This window comes from Panthera pardus, unplaced genomic scaffold, assembly GCF_024362965.1.
Source record: "Panthera pardus isolate Hobbes unplaced genomic scaffold, ASM2436296v1 HiC_scaffold_11, whole genome shotgun sequence".
Classification (NCBI taxonomy): Eukaryota; Metazoa; Chordata; class Mammalia; order Carnivora; family Felidae; genus Panthera; species Panthera pardus.
In genome coordinates this window covers 98,560,947-98,579,258 of record NW_026526666.1, presented here as the reverse complement: position 1 = coordinate 98,579,258, position 18,312 = coordinate 98,560,947, and the positions used below count along the sequence as shown (strand labels likewise).

General features: G+C 50.5%; 1 protein-coding gene across 1 annotated transcript in view; it reads right to left on the bottom strand.

Annotated features, from left to right (window-relative positions):
- MTOR (mechanistic target of rapamycin kinase) overlaps nt 1–18,312 on the bottom strand; it is a 132,877-nt gene that overhangs the window by 23,240 nt on the left and 91,325 nt on the right. The window contains exons 30-36 of the mRNA XM_019461370.2: nt 17,683–17,822; nt 10,768–10,868; nt 8,809–8,924; nt 7,278–7,355; nt 6,963–7,070; nt 3,536–3,661; nt 3,306–3,437 (exon numbers count right to left, since the gene is read on the bottom strand). Of these exons, the coding sequence (XP_019316915.1) occupies nt 3,306–3,437; nt 3,536–3,661; nt 6,963–7,070; nt 7,278–7,355; nt 8,809–8,924; nt 10,768–10,868; nt 17,683–17,822 (801 nt within the window). The remainder of the gene's footprint in view (nt 1–3,305; nt 3,438–3,535; nt 3,662–6,962; nt 7,071–7,277; nt 7,356–8,808; nt 8,925–10,767; nt 10,869–17,682; nt 17,823–18,312) is intronic.

The following is an 18,312-nucleotide window of genomic DNA, read 5'->3' as shown; positions in this document are numbered from 1 at the left end:
TCCAGGGGCGCCTGGGTGGCTCAGTCGGTTAAGCGTCCGACTCTCGGTTTCGGCTCAGGTCGTGAGCTCACGGGTCGTGACTTCAAGCCCCGTGCCCGGCTCTGCACCGGCGGTGGCATGGAGCATGCTTGCGGTTCTTTCCCTCCCTCTCGCTCTGCCCCTCGCTCTTTCTCTCCCTCTCAAAATAAATAAATACACAAATGGGGTCCATATGCTCTTCAAAGGGCTTCACGGGTGGAGACAGCACATGGACACAAACGTTCCAACGGAAAAAAATGGTGGAATCTAAACCCACCAACACAGTGAGGGGAAACGCTACGTGAGAGGATGTGAAAAAGAGGCTACGTGTCCTTTCCTGTAGAAGGGGGGGGGGGGGCGGCGGGAAAAGCTAACGTTTTAAATAAATAAGGTCAGGGCGGTCTTCTTCCGTGTTTTTAAAACACAGAAGCAGGTCAGCGGTGACAGTCTTGAAGGAAAAATAAAACTCCCTGGCTTGGGGGCAGAGACCAACCTCAGACACTTTTCAACATAAGGAATTAATTGGCGTCAACGGGATGGGCTCACCCCAGAGCCAGGATGATGTGACAAAACGATTTATCAGGCAGCTAATCCGTGCAGGGGGACATTGCAGAAACACAGATGTTCAACAGTTAACAAGACAACTGTCCCCCTCAGACAGCTAGCTGCCTTCATAGGGTCCCATTACTCACCACTGGCTTTGAAAAATGAACTACGTTAGCATCCCACACCTGGGAAGTGATAAATGTTCTTTTAGTTTTTCTACAAGAAACCGCACTGACCAGACTTAGAGCTGATTAAAAAGAAGAAGAAGAAGAAGAAAAAAAAAAAAGAATTGAGAGGCAGCAGTAGAAAGATCAATCGGGGGGCTCCTGGGTGGCTCAGTCGGTTAAGCGGCCGACTTTGGCTCAGGTCATGATCTCGCAGTTGATGAGTTCGAGCCCCACATCGGGCTCTGTGCTGACAGCTCAGAGCCTGGAGCCTGTTTCAGATTCTGTGTCTCCCTCTCTCTCTGCCCCTCCCCCGTTCATGCTCTGTCTCTGTCTCAAAAATAAATAAATGTTAAAAAAAAAAAAAAAAAAAAAAAAAAAAAAGAAGATCAATCGGGAGAAAGGTGGCTGACTGATAACTCAGTGTGACGAGCGTGTCCATCAAGCAGGTAAGAACTACACCAGGAATGCTGAGGTCAGGGCTGTTCGGAGCCCATGAGCTCTGTGTCACTGACAGTCCAGACACACAGGTTAGAGTCTTTTGGGGAGGCTCAACAAGGCACTGAACAAAAAATAAATTGCCCAAACCGGGGAGGACTGGGTATTACTTTGGATTTGAAGCTCAGTATAAAGTAAATTTATCCCACTCGGGAGAATCTATATCCTTTTCCTCTGTGGCATGGAGGCAATTTATTTTCAAGGAATTGAAAATGTTCTATTAAAATCCCTCTTGGTTCCGCCCCTGGGAAGTGAGGAGAGAAAAACTGATTTTCTCTCTCTCTCTCTGACGGATGAGGGACCGGCCACTCAGAGGAAGGGGTTTCTCTCATGCCCAGAGTTTAAGCTGCACATCATACTCTTGGCTCCTGGATGCCTGAGTGGTTTGTGGGCAAGACGGACAAGCTCAGCTTAGCGAAATGTCATGGAAGGACCGGCCTGTCTCTAGATTCCGGGAGGCGGCTCACCTAGGAAAACACGGTACGGTCACCTACTGCCTGACACCTTCCTGCAAAGCCGACGCTGCGTTTCTCAAACTCTTTCTGCCTTATGCAGGGCAGAACACAACAGTTTACTGAATTGTTTCTAGTGGCAGGAAAGCAGAGCTCAGAGAAGAAAAGCACCTGGTTCAACAGCACAGTTATTACTAAGCACTTGGTTTTCTTTGAGTAGCTCCCGAATGTCTGCGAAGGCAGAACATCTCTAGCTCTGGGCTTGAAGTTCGAGCCCCTAACTTGAAAGAGGTTTCTCAATTTCTAATCCATGTCGTTTTATGGGCTCCCACCAGAATGTGGGCTCCCAAGAAGAGGCTGTAATGTGTGGAGAAGCCGGGCTGTGGTCCCATGTTGAAAGAAGCCACCCCTTGGTTGAGACGTCAGCCAGGAGGCTCCCGCTGCCTGCCTTCGGCAAGACGTTCAAAGACTTGGAGGCTGCACGTAGGAAGGAAACCGGACTAGATTCAGATCCAGTACCTTCTGTTTTTCTCATCTGCCTGGAGGAGGTCAGGCTTTGCATCGGAACCGCTCTGGCCTGGGAAGCTTGCAGAGCCTTGCAACCACACCAAAGCAAACCAGACCCCAACGAACAACAGGAGAAAACACCCCTCCTCCCCGCCCCCGCCCCAGACCATACGAGTGGGGAATGCAGCTCGGGTCGATACGACTGAAACGCACCCCTGTCAAAGACCAGCGCTGGGCTCCAGGGCTCCTGATCCCACTCTGGGCGGCGTTCGTCATCAGAGTCGACCATCCGAAAGGAAGGCAGTTTCTAGACACAGTCCTAGATTTCCCTAAGCATGCCTCCCACTGAGACACGACTGCTATGTTATGGCATCTTTCCACGGCCACGGCCGCAGTGCTGACCCCTCTCACGACGGGTCCCAATGCGGGGACCACAGTGGCGAGAGAGGGAGAGCTGGGACGCCCTCTCTGTCCGGTAAGGAGGACGAGGAGCCAAAGCGGATGCTGATTTTGCCTCCGGGGCCAACTTTTTGTTAATCATCGCCATCATCCAGGAAGACGGTTTCAAAAAAATAAAACCAAAAACCCCCGCCAGGAGCCGCATCTAATTCCCTGTCTGGGGAAGGCCCTGCCTGTAACTAAAGTAAGAGGAATTCTACGCTGGCTCCAAGGTGACGCTCCCGACTGGATTCAACATTACACTCGGTGTTGCTGCTTCTGAATCCCAAGCGATGATAGGACAGGAGACGAGAAGTCTGAAAACGCAAACTGGTCTTGTGAAATTTCCCATCTGTGCTCTCACAGATAGGCTGTCCTTTCGGTACTGAATAGCCCACCTTCTCTTGGGGGGGGGGGGGGTTAGAAATTCAGCTTTCTCTATGTTCTAGCATAATCAGTTATATTACGTGATTACACTCATTGGTTCGATCAACTGTACACGTGCACGTCCTCGAATATGATTCACTTTTGAAATCGGGCCAAATAGCTTCCTACCAGGAGCTAACTCCCTGACATGGTGGTTTGGATGCTGTTTCCCTTTGGGCCCCGAGGCAGTGACAAGCCGATTAGTGAGCATTTTGGAGCGACGCGGTCTACTGCTGGACGGAATCGGGACACAGACCTTGCGAGCACTCTTCCACATGTTTTTCATGTAGGCGTAGGTCACCTGAGGGTGAACTGTTGGCAGAGGATGGTCAAGTTGCCGAGACGGATCAACTCCCAGGAGCAACACCAAGGTCTTATGAGCAAGAGCCTTAAAACCAAGAGAGGTCAGGTTATAAACAGAACGGGACCGGGAGCGCCGGGCCCTCCTCAGCCTCCCACCCTGCCCTGGTGGCGGGGGTGACTCACCAGCCTGCCACTCTTGCCACACAGGCTGGCATACTTGAGCCAGGTCCTCATGTCCTCGTGGGGGCTGACCACGAGCGAGCGCACCATCAGGATTTTCTGCCAGTCCTCCACGATGCGCTGGCAGCCCTGGAACATTCGGGGGTGAGAGTTAGGTAGGTCTCCTGCTGTCGCTTCATCCCCGACAAGCAACAGCAAAACCCACCTTGAGCCAAAGAAAAGAAACTCATTTTTACAACCTCAACTTTCTCAAGGGAAGGGTACTGCGAAGAAAACAAGAAAACAAAACACTTCTTAGGAACCTCTCAAAATCTGAGGACCAGGGGAGTATGGACTCTGGCGCTTGGATCCCGGCCCTGCCACTTACCATCTATGTGACGCTGTGCAAGTTACTTAGCTGGTAAAAGGGGGTAAAGGCAGTACCAACTTCATAGGGCTATGATGACGGTGACAGGAGTTAAATTATTTAAACTGCTTTTCTGGATTGTAAATAATGCGTCTTTAACTTTGATTTGATTTTTTTTTTTTTTTTTCTTCAGTTTCTCTGGATGAAGTGGACTATCACTGACAAACGCAATGTTAAAATGTATCATGCAGGGGCTCCTGGGTGGCTCAGTCGGTTGAGCGTCCGACTTTGGCTCGGGTCACGATCTCGTGGTCCGTGAGTTCGAGCCCCGCGTCGGGCTCTGTGCTGACAGCTCGGAGCCTGGAGCCTGCTTCAGATTCTGTGTCTCCCTCTCTCTCTGCCCCTCCCCTGCTCGTGCTCTCTCTCTGTCTCAAAACTAATAAATAAAAACATTAAAAAAAAATGTATCATTCAGGGGCGCCTGGTTGGCTCCGTTGGAGAAGCTTGTGACTCTTGATCTTGGGGTCATGAGTTCAAGCCCTACGTTGGGTGTAGAGATTAAAGATAAAATCTTTTTAAAAATGTATTATTCAACATTTGGAAGATGAATTAAGTACAAAAGAAGTTTAAACAATTAAAATTTCACATGACGTTGCTCGTAAACTGGTGGCATAAATAGTCCTGAAGTTATTAATCCCAACTGATGATAGGAAAGGTGATGAGGAATCTGAAAAACCGAACCAGACTTGTGACCAGTTATTGATGCCTAAACCTTCATGAAAACCTGCCTAGATTCTTTTCTCTTCATTTGTCCCAGAGCAAAAACTGCACGGAGAAGGAAAAGTGCCTCATTTGTTCACATCTATACATTCCTTTTAATGACAACAGAGTGGGGGCACCTGGGTGGCTCAGTCGATTATGCGTCCGACTTTGGCTCAGGTCATGATCTCACGAGCTCGAGCCCCGCGTCGGGCTCTGTGCTGACAGCTTGGAGCCTGGAGCCTGCTTTCAGATTCTGTGTCTCCCTCTCTCTCTTTGCCCCTCCCCTACTCATGCTCTTGGTCTCTCTCTCTCGAAAAAAAAAAAAAGTAATAATAAAAAAATAGAATGAATTCATCATTATTAAAAGGGGTAGGCTAATTTTATATCAAAAACTTCTGAGGGAGAGTGGGCCTCTCCTCTTCCTCACTGTAAGAAGTCAGGTTCAGAGACAGACCTGCAGGGGAGCAGAGCTCCTGAGACCTGTCACTCCTTTGGTGAATTCATCGGTTCAAAAGGCAAATGGAACCAAATGAACCATCCCTCCATGGAGGCGATTCTGAGAGCCCAGCAGCAATGGCCACAGGCTTTTAAGTGTAACAGGATCCAGAGTGAACTTAAATGCAGAACTCAAGGCACATGAGGCTGACCTCTCATGCTCCCCACGGGAGACCCTGGCGGGGGATCTCCACGGAAATGACCTGATCACAAAATGGCGGCCTTCCAGCTGAGGCGGCTTATCGAGTGCTTTGACGACAAGCCATCCATGAGAGCCAAATTTCTGCCACTAACTTAGTGCTTTATTTTCAGGCCTCGGACCGTGTCTTTCCGTCCCATTAAGTGTGGCAACAGTGATTTGGAAAGTTATAAAAACAGAAAAAAGTACATCGAGTGACTGTTTTGGGAACTCCTCACCATCCGCTAGTTTCTTCCAGATGCCGAAATGATAGGGCCCCCTGTGAGCCAAAAAGCATCTTGCTGTCTCAAGGTAGGAAAGTCACGAAGGCCTCCGATGACGACAGTGTTTTGGACACGGTAAAGTCAAGCACGGGTTTCCCCTCTCCAAGACTCATTTACTCCACCCCCGTCCGGGTCTCTATTTGGACAAGGTCTCCCTTGTCAGAATGGCAAAAGATTCATCAGATCTCTGATGTGGAAACTCTTTACCCCATTACAGACACTTAAAAAAAAAACCGGGGTGTGTCCAAGGCAGGTGGGAAATGCTTGCTCTGTGGAATTCTTTTCTGGTGGCCAATGGACAATTTTCCATCAAAACATTCACTGGGCGTTTCATAATTGCTAATAAAACATCTCAAAGAACTGCATGTGCTCACTGCAGAGCGTAAGTGACTCTGCATTCACACACGCTCTCTGCCTCCTGCTCTCCCCTCGCCAGCGGAATGTGCCCAAAGCTCCCCAGACAGGAATGCGGCCTGGAGTGAAAAGGTTTTCTCACAGCCCACTGAGGAGGGGCCTGGAGCCGAATCTGGAAACAGGTATGGATGGGCCAAGAGGAACTGTCTAAAACCGTGGCGGCGGGGGGAACGACGGACGAGTGGCTTCTGGAGCGGTGAAGGCTTTTTCTCCTTTGCAAATGAACTTGCCCTCCTACCAAAGCAAGGAATGGGAGAGCTGTCCTTTCCAAGAACACTTAAGACTGCTGGCTCCCACATCTGGAACGGACTGCTCCTCACGCTTCAAACGATCAGAATGTACAATGAAAACACTGATGCAGGACTTGGAGAAGTTCCTCCGTGAGGGAAACTTCAGTCAGAAGAGAGACTGTGGACGACTACGGCCTGAGGAACTGTACACGGCAGGGGTCGGTCAATCGAAGCATCAGGTAACCCCGGTTAAAAAGCTGGATGTGGGTGGCCAGGAAGTGGATTCAGAGCAGTGGTTCTCAGTGTTGGCCACACACTGGAAACATCTGGGGAGGCTGAAAAGATACTGAGCCTCGGTCTGTCCCCAGAAATTTGGATTTATTTAGTCTGGGAAGCGGCCTAGGTATCCGGACTTGAAAATCTCTGCAGGTCATTCTATCGTGCAGCTGAAGTGGAGAACCACCGAATCCGGGGTTAAGATTCTCAACAGGTTGTCTAGAAGTGGCACTTATTAAAGACGTTTTCTTGCCCTCCTCGAAAAGGGTAAGAGGAGGCTGGAGAACTGGTCATTCTCTCACACCTAAGGGCTTAGGTGCCGGGACTTTGAGCGCTTTGCCTTGAACGCGGCCCCAGCCTCTGTGAGGAGGCAGGGAGCGCATGGCGAGCCAGAGCAGGGGAGGGAGAGTGGACGGGCTACCCCGGGGCTTTCTGCCGGCCTCACCTGCAGTCTCTCCCACCAGATCTGGCGGATGATCTCCCGTCGCTCGGGGACGAGCTTGTACTGGATAACCTCCTCCAGCTCGGAGAGCATGTGGCAAGAAACCATGGCCTGATGGAAGCAAATCACATTCCAACTTAATACGGCATGAACAATCCACAGCCAGGATTCATTTCAATCATTCCTTCTGGCGACAGGGTATCTGCTGAGAACACACAGGCATGTTCTCAGCGGCCTGTGACTCCTCACTGGCCCGCGCTGAGGAAAGAACTGAAATGAGCCTTTAAAACGACACTGTGCAGAATGCTCGACACTCACCCCATATGCCCGACTGTAGCTCTCTCCTGCCATAGCAGTTAGCTCTGCATCCAGCAGGTCCCTGGCTTTGTCGATACACTAGAAGAGAAACAGAGAAGCCTGGAACTGAGCCATGGGCTCGGGAGCCGAGCGTGGTCTTCGGCTTCCTAACTAGTTGGAGCTTATCCGTTTCACTTAAACTCTAGTGATGGAGAGAAAAGTTCACTGAAGAAGGAAAGAAGCCTTTTACCAGATTTGCAAGGCTAAAGAAGAGCATTATCCAATTTCCCAGAAAAGACAGAACGTATGGCAACCAAAAGCTTAACATCCCGAATCCTAGGTAACGAGGGAAGGAATAGGTATGCTGAGAATCACTGTGTTCTCAGGACGTCAGGGTGGCCCAGTCGGTTGAGCGTCCGACCTCGGCTCAGGTCATGATCTCACAGCTCATGGGTCCGAGCCCCACATCGGGTTCTGTGCTGACAGCTCGGAGCCCGGAGCCTGCTGTGGATCCTGGGTCTCCCTCTCTCTCTCTGCCCCTCCCCTGTTTGTGCTCAGTCTCTCTCAAAAATAAATGATAAACATTAAGTAAAAAAAAAAAAAAAAAAAAAGAAAAGAATCACTGTGTTCTCCTGTCTCAAGACGACAGCTTGTGGACCTGCCTTCTTTCATCTTTTCCTTGCTGGACGTATTTGTGAAACTAAACTGTGCAAACCCTTACTAGCTCCAGGTGGCCATCACTGGCTTCTAAGCGTCTTGTCCTCATGCAGGAGTGCCGTGGCTCCTGGCAGAGGAATGTCCAGACCTGTCCATGTCACAGGTGCCTCTGTGCCTGTGAAACGACGGCCCAGGCCTCAGTTCTCATCATGTAAGCCCGAGCTCAGGGGATGGCCCCAGGACTGTGGTTTGAGTCTTGTGTTTCCTCAACTCAAGACCCCGCATGCAAAGCTTTTCCTTTCTCGAATATTTGAGCTTCGTTACTGTGCCCCCATCCCTTGGGTGCTCGGGTCATTTACCCCAGCACCTCACCCAAGACAGCCTGGTGCCTGTTAGGATGTGACCACTTTGTTCTTTTATCCCGTGAGCCAGCACAGGGTTCTCAAATACAGAGCTCCCTTTCCCAGGCCATCGCTATGTGACACGCCTGAAGAGCCGAAGAACCTGGAGACTGACCTCTGCAGACGGGGCTGCTGCTTCCCGAACCCTCCTCGGGTGAGACACACAGCCCTTCTGTACTACAAGGGACGCTGCTAAAGCAGAGCGATCAGAGGGTGCAGTGCTGACCCGAGAAGCGAATTCCAAAACCACGTAAATGGCAAAGTCCAGAACACCTCTGTCCCTCTTAGAGCAGAAAGTGGCCCTGGCTGATGTGCTGGCAGTCTTCTTGCGAGTCTTATGCTCCAAAGCCTAGATTCTGATGTGCTCATGGAGCCGAACCCCAGAGCGGAAGGACATTAGCCCATTTCCACAGGGGCTGCGTGCCTCGGAACTGACGGGGCACAACTAATCACCTTTCCTTTGCTAGACAGTCTGAGTACACGTAGGCTTTTACCTGTTGCGCCAAGGAGAAGAGGTCCTGATGTAGTGCCAGCACGGCTCTATAAAATGCCCCATCGTGGGTGTCCCGAGGGATCATACAGGTATATTCCTCCATGCTGTCCCACTGACCTACACACACACACACACACACACACACACACACACACACACACACACAGAGAGAGAGAGAGACAGAGAGAGAGAGGAAAGCATTAGGGTGGTCAGCTTGCTAGGATGCTAAGGGAGCAGCTCAAATTGGCCTTGTCACTGTACCTTGCATTTAGCTTGGGGTTCGAACGAGACGGGCTTGTGCCTGATGTATCAAAACCCTGCCAAGACTCTCTACCCTACAGGGTTGAGCGAGCCAGTGTAACAAGCAAAGCCACATCTGTCTTCCAAACACAGGACTCCACTGCTGCCCCAGGGAGCTCCGTGAAAGATGGGAGAAACCCAGTGAGTGCAAAGCCTACCTGTCAAGAGGCTTTAACGTAGCACCTCATTAACCTAGAGGACTCGCTCAGGCTTCCCTAGGTGACACGGGATGGCTTTCTTCCCTACTAGCAAAGCAGCTCGCAGTTTGACGGTACATTGGAAATTACATTTTCCCCTCAACGACTGAAAGAGGCCATTACCCAGACAGGGGGCAGGATTAGACAAAGAGTTCGCCCGCCTCACTCTGGCACTACCTGTGCCTCAGGAGGGAGGAGATAAATATTTTAAGAGGTTCTGTTATAACAGAAAGATGGGCTGGGTCATAGCACAGCGGTCTCTGTATCAGGGCACAGACCGGGGAAAGGGCTACATCCAGAAAGAGACATTGACTTCCCCTGACGGGGGGAGCACGCATCAGATGCCAGCGTTTCCAAGCCCATCTGCAGAAACGCTATCAGCCTCATTAGCTGCAGACTGCAGGGCAGCCGATTTTACAAGGCATTTTCCTGCCTTTCACTCCAGACCATCGACTCATTCATTCTCGGTGCCTCTGGGCAAAAGCAAATGGCAAACGATGACTCCTCAGGAAGCACTTTGTTTTTGAAAAATGTCCTGGATCCAGCCCAGAGCTCATGAATGGAAAGGATATAAGCTCTGTGACTCAAGAGGGATGGAATGGAGGTAGAGGGTTATGTAACCTTCCTCTGGACTCCACAGGTGAAGCTTTTCACTTGGGGCGTCCTGTGGCTTCTGTCCCCGCTTATTGAGAACATCTCTGGACCAGACATTGGTAATCTCAGCTGGGGCCTGGTGTCAGAAATCTACACTTGTCTGTGGGGACTGAAAGGAGATTTCTGCCTTAAAATACTCAGGGAGTAAGGGGGGTATCAGGCAGCAAGGAGGAGAACAGAAAATACAGAACTGTGAAAATGTTTATAAGTGTTGGAGAAGGTGAGGGCATATGGGAGTTCGTTATACTATTCTCTTCACTTTTATATGTGTTAGGAAAGTTCTAGAATAACAGTTAAGAAATAAAAGGAGACAGACAGCTGTCTTCTCTCTTTATTCCTGCTAGGGGTAAAGACATGATGGGCGGAGCTCCAGCAGCCATCCTGGATCATGAGGTGGACTTGAAAATGGAGGTCCCACGCAAAGCAGAAAATATGGAGAGAGGCTAATGGCAATGGAGCCAGACACTAGGTTGGAAATTTCTACTTCTAGATATTATTCGTAAGAGAGAAAAATAAACCAGTAATTTGTTTAGAATAAACAAAACCTCACTAAATATATCAGTTTTGATGCTTGCTGGCTGGTTTTCTTGGCTTCCCTGGTGAGAGCCATTTTTACCCGTGTCTAACAAGTCAGTCACGGTCATCAGGTAGAAGGCACGGGTGGGAGAGACAGACGTGGGTACAGGCTATTTGACACTTCTATGGACCTCACGTTTCTACCTGTAACCACAGCTGCCTTAATTTTTGAATGCGAGCCCCCAGCCACCCCCTCCCTACCCCGACGGGGGTGCCTGGGAGGGAAGCCTCACCTAAGCCCCAGGCAGCTGCAGCGGCCATCCGGGCCATCTTGGCTTGGGTCTCATCGTTAACCAGGGTCCACTTCTCACAGCACTGCTGGTGGAGCTGCCCCCTGAAGGAAGAGAACCAGACAGTTGTGTTACCCGAAACCACTTCCACAACCTGTGCGTCGTCCTCTCTGGCCCCCTGGGTGAGCTGGGGCCTGCCGTGAACCGGGAGCCTTCAAATAAAAAGCACTTTTGACTGGGTCCTAAGATATAGGAGAAGTGGTCGGTGACTTCTTTCTACGGCCTGGTGGCTCACCATTTGTCGGCGGATGACTTTATCGAGGCTGGGGACTGTGTCTAACTCTGGGATCGGAGATGTCCTGGGCATCCCGCCCCCTTCATAAATACTAAGTAGCTTCTTTCCTAGGCCAGTGAATTTTGGGCTCTTTCCCCTTAGCGGGCCTACAGAGAAAGCAATCTGAAGAGACACAGCGACATCTGGACATTCATCTTGGGCTCAAAGATTTAGGGAGAACGGGCTCTTGAAAGTGTGATACAAACGGCTGTGGTCTGAAATGAGACACAACTGAAATCCATCAGCACAGGACGAGGAAGGCTCAACCGTGGTCACGCCCACCAGAAACCCAGATGCCCGTTCCCGGATTTTATACAACTGCCGTTCGTGTGGGGAAGGACTATGAGATACCGAGATCTGAATGGTGCTCAAGAGACTTCAATCCACCAAGAGGGCAGAAGGCCTCTCGAGAAGCGAGACGTCCCGTTGACTCCTGACACCGTTGCCTTCCCACGTTCCCCTCCTGAATGAATGGATGTCAAACCTTGCTGGTGGGCGGACAGGACCCTCTGTTTTCCTGTCAGCTTCAAGACTCAGCTAGGAGACTCTAATCCTTCACGCTTTCCGAAAGAGACGCTGCAGCATTTTTTTTTTTTTTTTTTTTTTTTAGGATGTTCTAACTTGGTCTTGGCAGTGGAGTCAAGAGAAAAGGTACAAGTTCCAAGTGGCCCCGATCAGAAGCTGTGTGGGACATGAGCTACACGGTGTGTGGTCAAGATGCTGAAGCCAGTCAGTTGTGAAGGGCTCTAGGCTGAGCTCACCGAGAAGCGGACTAGCGACCACTGCCAGGACAACTGCTCAGGGCCGTGATCCAGCACGGTGGCACAGCCGTCACTAACTTCTCTGGCGCACGATCAAGAGAGCCGGGGCCACGACATTCTAGTTCAGTACACGGCTAGGATCAAAAAGAGGAGGAAGGGGAGTGGGCCGCCTCTGTGCCCCAGGCACTCACTGAAGCTCGGTGACGGGAGCAGGATGGAGGTCGCTGTTGGCTTCCTGCCATCCACCCCCAAAACCTTCACCGCTGGGCCCTGCAAGGGGTGACCTTTGAGCAGCAGTTCTCAAACTGTCTGTGCATCACAATCCCCCGGAGGCTCCTTCCTTCAAACAGATTGTTGGGCGTCACTCCCTGAGCCTGACTCAGGAGGCGTGCACTGGGGCCTAAGAAGGTCCACGTCTAACAAGTTTCTAGGTGATACTGACACTGCGGCCTCGTGTCTGAGAATCACGGACTCGGTGGCAGATTTTTGTTGGGGTCCTGCCTAGACGTCGGGGAGGAAGCTGCCTGATCTCTGAACGGTTCTTCTAACCCTAGATTTCAAATCTGTATAGCTGGGGGCCACAGGCAACTCAGCACCCTCCAGTCTTGTCAGGACCACCCAGCTCTGTGCCGTAGGTCTGTGGACCCAGCTGTGCTTTTCATCTAGAGGCAGGGAGCGAGTTCAGTGTGAAACACCACAAACTGTTACCTGAAAAGACACAGCAGGGAGCAGCGGCCCCCGACGGCAGACATGGGCACCGCCTCTAACCTGTGGCCCTGTTAATAGCTGCCAGCACACACAGAGGGGGGTTCCTCTCCCATCAGCATTTGTCACAAACAAAAATGCAGAATACACTGAATCTTAACGCTCAAAGGCAAGGGGAGAACAAAATCAAATACATAAGAAAATATGAGGGGCGCCTGGGTGGCTTGGTCGGTTAAGCGTCCGACTTCGGCTCAGGTCATGATCTCACGGTCTGTGAGTTCGAGCCCCGCGTCGGGCTCTGTGCTGACAGCTCAGAGCCTGGAGCCTGTTTCAGATTCTGTGTCTCCCTCTCTCTCTGCCCCTCCCCCGTTCATGCTCTGTTTCTCTCTGTCTCAAAAATAAATAAATGTTAAAAAAAAAAAAAAAAAGAAAATATGAGTCTGTGTGTGGGGCAAACAGTACGATCTCTTTTCTGGTACCTCTCACGGCACTCCAGGGAGAACTGGGTAAAACGCCTGTCCTCCAAGACTTTGACCTTCCCACTGAGCACAGGGGCAGAAAGCTCCGAAAGTGTTCTTTCATTTGAACACCTAAGTGGCTGACGGCCTCTGATCTCGCTCCTGAGCAATCTGTTCTCTAGGACCCAAGGGCCTGTGAAGGAGTAGTTAGGGAGAGGGCTTACTCACACTCACCCTGGCAGCAGGTGTGGCTGTGTGTGCCACGGGGCTGGGCTGGGGGCTTAGCTTCCTGGGGCAGACGAGCATGGGGAAGGGGTAGGTTCTTAGCTCACTGGTAACCCCTGGTCACTGCTGACGCCGCCTCTGCGGGCGTGTTCAGGATACATACTCGAAGCGAAAGCTGCTTAGAAATCGCACGTTCGATAGAACTGACCGAACAAACCATGTGAGAACCCTGCAGGTGATCGGGAAAAGGATCCTGCTTCATTCATCTCTTTTTAAAATCTCTTTCAGCCGGCCGCGTTCCTAAATCCCCTGGTCAGCATCACCAGCCACTTACACTTTATAGGTAATTATGGAACTGGAACGGATCCAAGAGAGCAGAGGCAAAGGGGACCCAGCCCCGCCACGGCAGGAGACCTGGATCACTTAGCTCTTGGGACCCCGCAGGCAGGCTGTGTCAACTTCCCCGAGTGTCACAGGGGATTGGACAGAATCACAATGAAAGCCTCTTCAATATATCCAAGCTACCCCTACATAACCAACGTAAGAAAGTGCTCGTCTCGAATTCCTAAAGTGAGAAGGGGGCTGGAAACGGTCTTGAGGAGGAAGAAACAGTACGGATGGACTTTGAAAGGGGGACAGAGTTTCAAAAAGTGGAAAAAGGAGCAGAGGAGGAAGTGGGTACACTTCAGGAAACTGAATCGACAAACGCAGAGGAAACAAATTCTGTGGAGTTTGAAGAGCAAGGTTTGGCCAGAGCTCGGATTATGAGGTAAAGTTCACTGAGAAATGGGCTGGGGTCACGACACAAAAGACTTGGATGCTAGGCTGTGACACTTACATATAAATTCAAGGGCAAAGTGGAGACGCTAAAACATTTTAGGAATTGATTGGTTAGAGTTGAATTTTAAGAATGTTTACACCTTGTTTTTGTTTGTTTGTTTTTTTTTAATCTTTCTCTTAATAGCATGGTTGTATGATAACCAATTTGGAAGTGGAAAAAATTGTTTTTGAAATAATGTGGCTAGTTTTCAACACACTACTCTTGCTTTAGATCAGTACCGTCCAATAGAAGGTTTCTAGAGTGATGGAAATGTTCTCGATCTGCACTGTCCAATGCACCAGCCATCAGCTGAATGTGGCTGAGCACTTGAAATGTGACCAGTGTGACTTGAATCACTAATTTTATTTAATTTTATGGGGCGCCTGGGTGGCGCAGTCGGTTAAGCGTCCGACTTCAGCCAGGTCACGATCTCGCGGTCCGTGGGTTCGAGCCCCGCGTCAGGCTCTGGGCTGATGGCTCGGAGCCTGGAGCCTGTTTCCGATTCTGTGTCTCCCTCTCTCTCTGCCCCTCCCCCGTTCATGCTCTGTCTCGCTCTGTCCCAAAAATAAATAAAAAACGTTGAAAAATTTTAAATAGCCACACTTGGGCTAGTGGCTACAGCAGTTTTGGATACCTGTTGGACATGAAAAACAAAAAAAAACCTTAGTTGTACAAACTAATGAGGCAGATTTGATAGGCTATGCTTCCTCATTTATTGAGGTGGACGACTCATTAGGAGAATGCTAATTATGGAAATAAATAATAACATTTCAATCTCCCTAATAATGGTTAAACCAGACAAACCAATTTCAAGCAATTTTAGACTATTATCTGCATATATGTGATCCAATGCCTAAGGCTAAAATCATTGACATTAAATTTTCATGCAGTACAATTAGATCTTTTGTCTTAGGAATATAGTAATAACTTTATATTAAGAAGTAAAAATAGCCATCGTTTGCCAAAGAATATCTATAATTAGGTACAGAAAGGATGTGTAGTGGGAGAGCGTTCTGCGTTCTTCTTAGAAGACTTCCTTTGATTTTTCTCCAATAATATTCTTTAAACTGCCCAAGGTATTAACATTTCAGAACAATCTAAATTTGCCTATTTAGACAGACTGAGATTTCCTAATAATAACAAAATGGAACACCGTGAGGCCCTTGAGAAAACGAGACAGCACTTCAGGTAGTGACGGGAGAGTGGCTCACACGCGTTAAGTGAAAAAACAAGGTGCAAAGAGGTGTGCGGAATTCACCATCATAATGTACACGGTGCACCGACGCGGACCGTCACCGGGAGTCTCCACGAGGACCCGGCCTCGGCGCCTGCGGGTCTGGGTGGCTGCGGGACGGGGAGAAGACTTGGTTTGCGCAGTTCCGTCACTGGTTTGTACTAGTGGATTCTGTACCACGGTGGATTTTACCTTTTCAAAAATACAATGCTTTAAAAATAAAAAATGATTACAAGAACGTAGAGTAAAAAAAAAACAAAAAACAAAAAACAAAACGTCCTTCAGGGACAGAGGCTGCCAATGCAGATCCAAATTCCAAATGCGAGGGTGCGGGCCTGTGGAACTTCCCCCAGACGGCTCCTTGGAGGCCTGGTTTCAGGGGAACCTTAGGCTTTGGGATGATCTGACCTCTGAGGAGCTCTGGGGGTGTTCCAGCTTCCCTTTATGCTGGAAGCTAAAACCGTAATTTCTTCTGTCCTCACTTCCGCACCTAATCCAAATCCTGTCAACACCGCCTCCTAAACACCTTGGGATCCAGCCCCCTCCCTCTCCCCTTTCTCCCCTTGGGTGGCCTCTGAACAGGCCCTTCCAACCCTTCTCTGGTCTCCCTTCGATCCACTCTCTTAATGTGCTCCGAAAGGTTCTGTGTATAATGCAAACCTGCCAGTCACGGCCCTCCAACTCCTCGGAGGGCCGGTCAGTAGCCTTAACTCCTCACGTGGTATACACCCCACGCCACCTGGCCCCGGGCGACCTCTTCTGCCTCCCCTGTTACCTCTCCACATCACACTTGACCCTCCGAGCCACACTGAACTTTCAGAACACTGAACACACTGTGTTCACTCCTCACTACACACGTTCAAGTTAGGTATCACTTCCTCCTGGAAGCCTTCCAAACGCTTCTACGCCTGGATTGGGGGCCCTTCTATTTCCCACAGCCCCCTGCACTTCCTCTTTATTACTGTATTCACTCTGTACTACTGTGGCCCAGTTACCTGGCCTGTGAGCTCTGGGAAGGCAGGGGCTGTGTCACCTGGTTCGCTGCTGCGTCCTTGGGACCTGGCACGGACACTGGCCATGAAGAGGTGCTCAGTAATTACTGGCTGAATGGGTACATAGGGGCCCTCCGGTCTCCTGTCTCAGAGAAAGTCTGGATAATCCACTCGTGGGGAAGCAGCATGGCATTTCAACTATTTAAAACTATTGTTACAGTATTTCAGCATTGTGACGCCTGGGGGGCTCAGTCGGTTCAGTGCCCGACTCTTGATTTCGGCTCAGGTTGTGATCTCACGGTTCGTGAGGTTGAGCACCGCGTCGGACTCTGTGCTGAGAGTGCGGAGCCTGCTTGGGATTCTCTCTCTCTCTCTCTCTCTCTCAAAATAAAAAATAAACATTAAAAAAATAGCATCTCACCACTGTACTGTGGCCTTTTGTTCCAACTATTTAGAAAAACTGCACACGGGGGCGCCTGGGTGGCTCAGCCGGTTGAGCATCTCGCTTCGGCTCAGGTCATGATCTCACAGTTCATGGGTTTCAGCCCCGCATCGGGCTCTGTGCTGACAGCTCAGAGCCTGGAGCCTGCTTTGGATTCTGTGTCTCCCTCTCTCTCTGCTCCTCCCCCGCTCATGCTCTGTCTCTCTCTCTCTCTCTCCTTCAAAAATGAATAAAAACATTAAAAAAATTTTTTTTTAAAACCTGCACTAGATGCTGGGAAACAGAACAGGGACCATTTTCCCTTCAATGTCCCCCCAAAAATCCCCCGACCAAGACCTCGGCAAGTGTTTGCAGCTAAACTCCCCATTCCCCTTCAGTGTCCCCCAGTCTTAGTCCTCCCTTCAGGGGGGAGGGCAAGGCCATCCTGCTACCTCCGGTGGTTAAAGTCATCTGCTCAGACCACCGTCACTGTACTCTCCGGCCTTAATGACTATCTGCGATATGCTTGTCTCACGAGCCTCCTGATGGAGGGAGGCCTTATTTTCTGTGTTTCTTTTATGTCTGGGGCCTGGCAGAGTGCCGGGCACGTAGTAAGCGTTCAATATAGATGAAGCATCTGAAGAGGGCGGTAACTTGTTCTTCTCTCCCAAAATCATTAGCAAGAACTAATAAAGAAAAGGCTGCACAGTAAGAACGTGAGGTCTGCATAGTCAAGGTCAAGAGGCAGACGGGAAGGAGCAGGTGTAGATCCTAGCAGCTCACCCAAGCCCGCCCTGTCCTTGAGGACTTACAAAGTCTAGGTCTGAAAAAAAACCTCCAAACACCCAAGGTCTAGATGATCCCCGGGAAGATGCCCAGTGAAACAAAGAGGAGTGTCTTGGGTGAGAACTCTGCGTGGGGGAAGCCCTCCAAATCCGAACCCCAGAGAGGATGTCCCGGCAGCTCACCATTCCCCCAAGGCCTCGAGGCAGCGCATGCGACCCAGCATGAGCTCTGGGTCGTCCTTGTTGGTGTCCATCTTCTTGTCGTAGGCCACGAGCGCATCTTCCCACTCGTGCAGCTTCTCGTACCAGGTGGCCTGGATCTCCTGCCAGGTGGGAAAGAGAGAAGACTGCTGTGCGCATGGAGAGCTGGAGAGCAAATTAAAATTGCACGTTTTAAACCCCACGCTGCCTTTCTTAAGGTGCTAGATGCTTCCCCTGTCACCGTATGTCCTGGCTTTGGTGGAAAAGAACTTCAGCATATCTGGAGGCAGCTTGGGTGGCGGTGCGAACACAGGTGCCTTGGCACACTGATGGAGTGACCCTGTGATAACCTGACAGCAGATGGCGGGCCATGTCCCCGTGCCCCGTCACGTCCTGCCCAGACGCAGGGGGCACCAGAGCCCCGGCAGGTGGGGATGCGATGACAGGGGAGATCCTTTGGGACAGCAGGAGGCCCCGACCAGAGCTCCTGCAAGGATGCCAAGGCCTCGGTCCGCTGGAGTGCGGGCCGCGGGCCACCGGACCGGGAGCTGCTTTCCTGATGGGGCCGGAAAGACCAGGCATATTTGCACATTTGCTGGAGGAAAATAACTC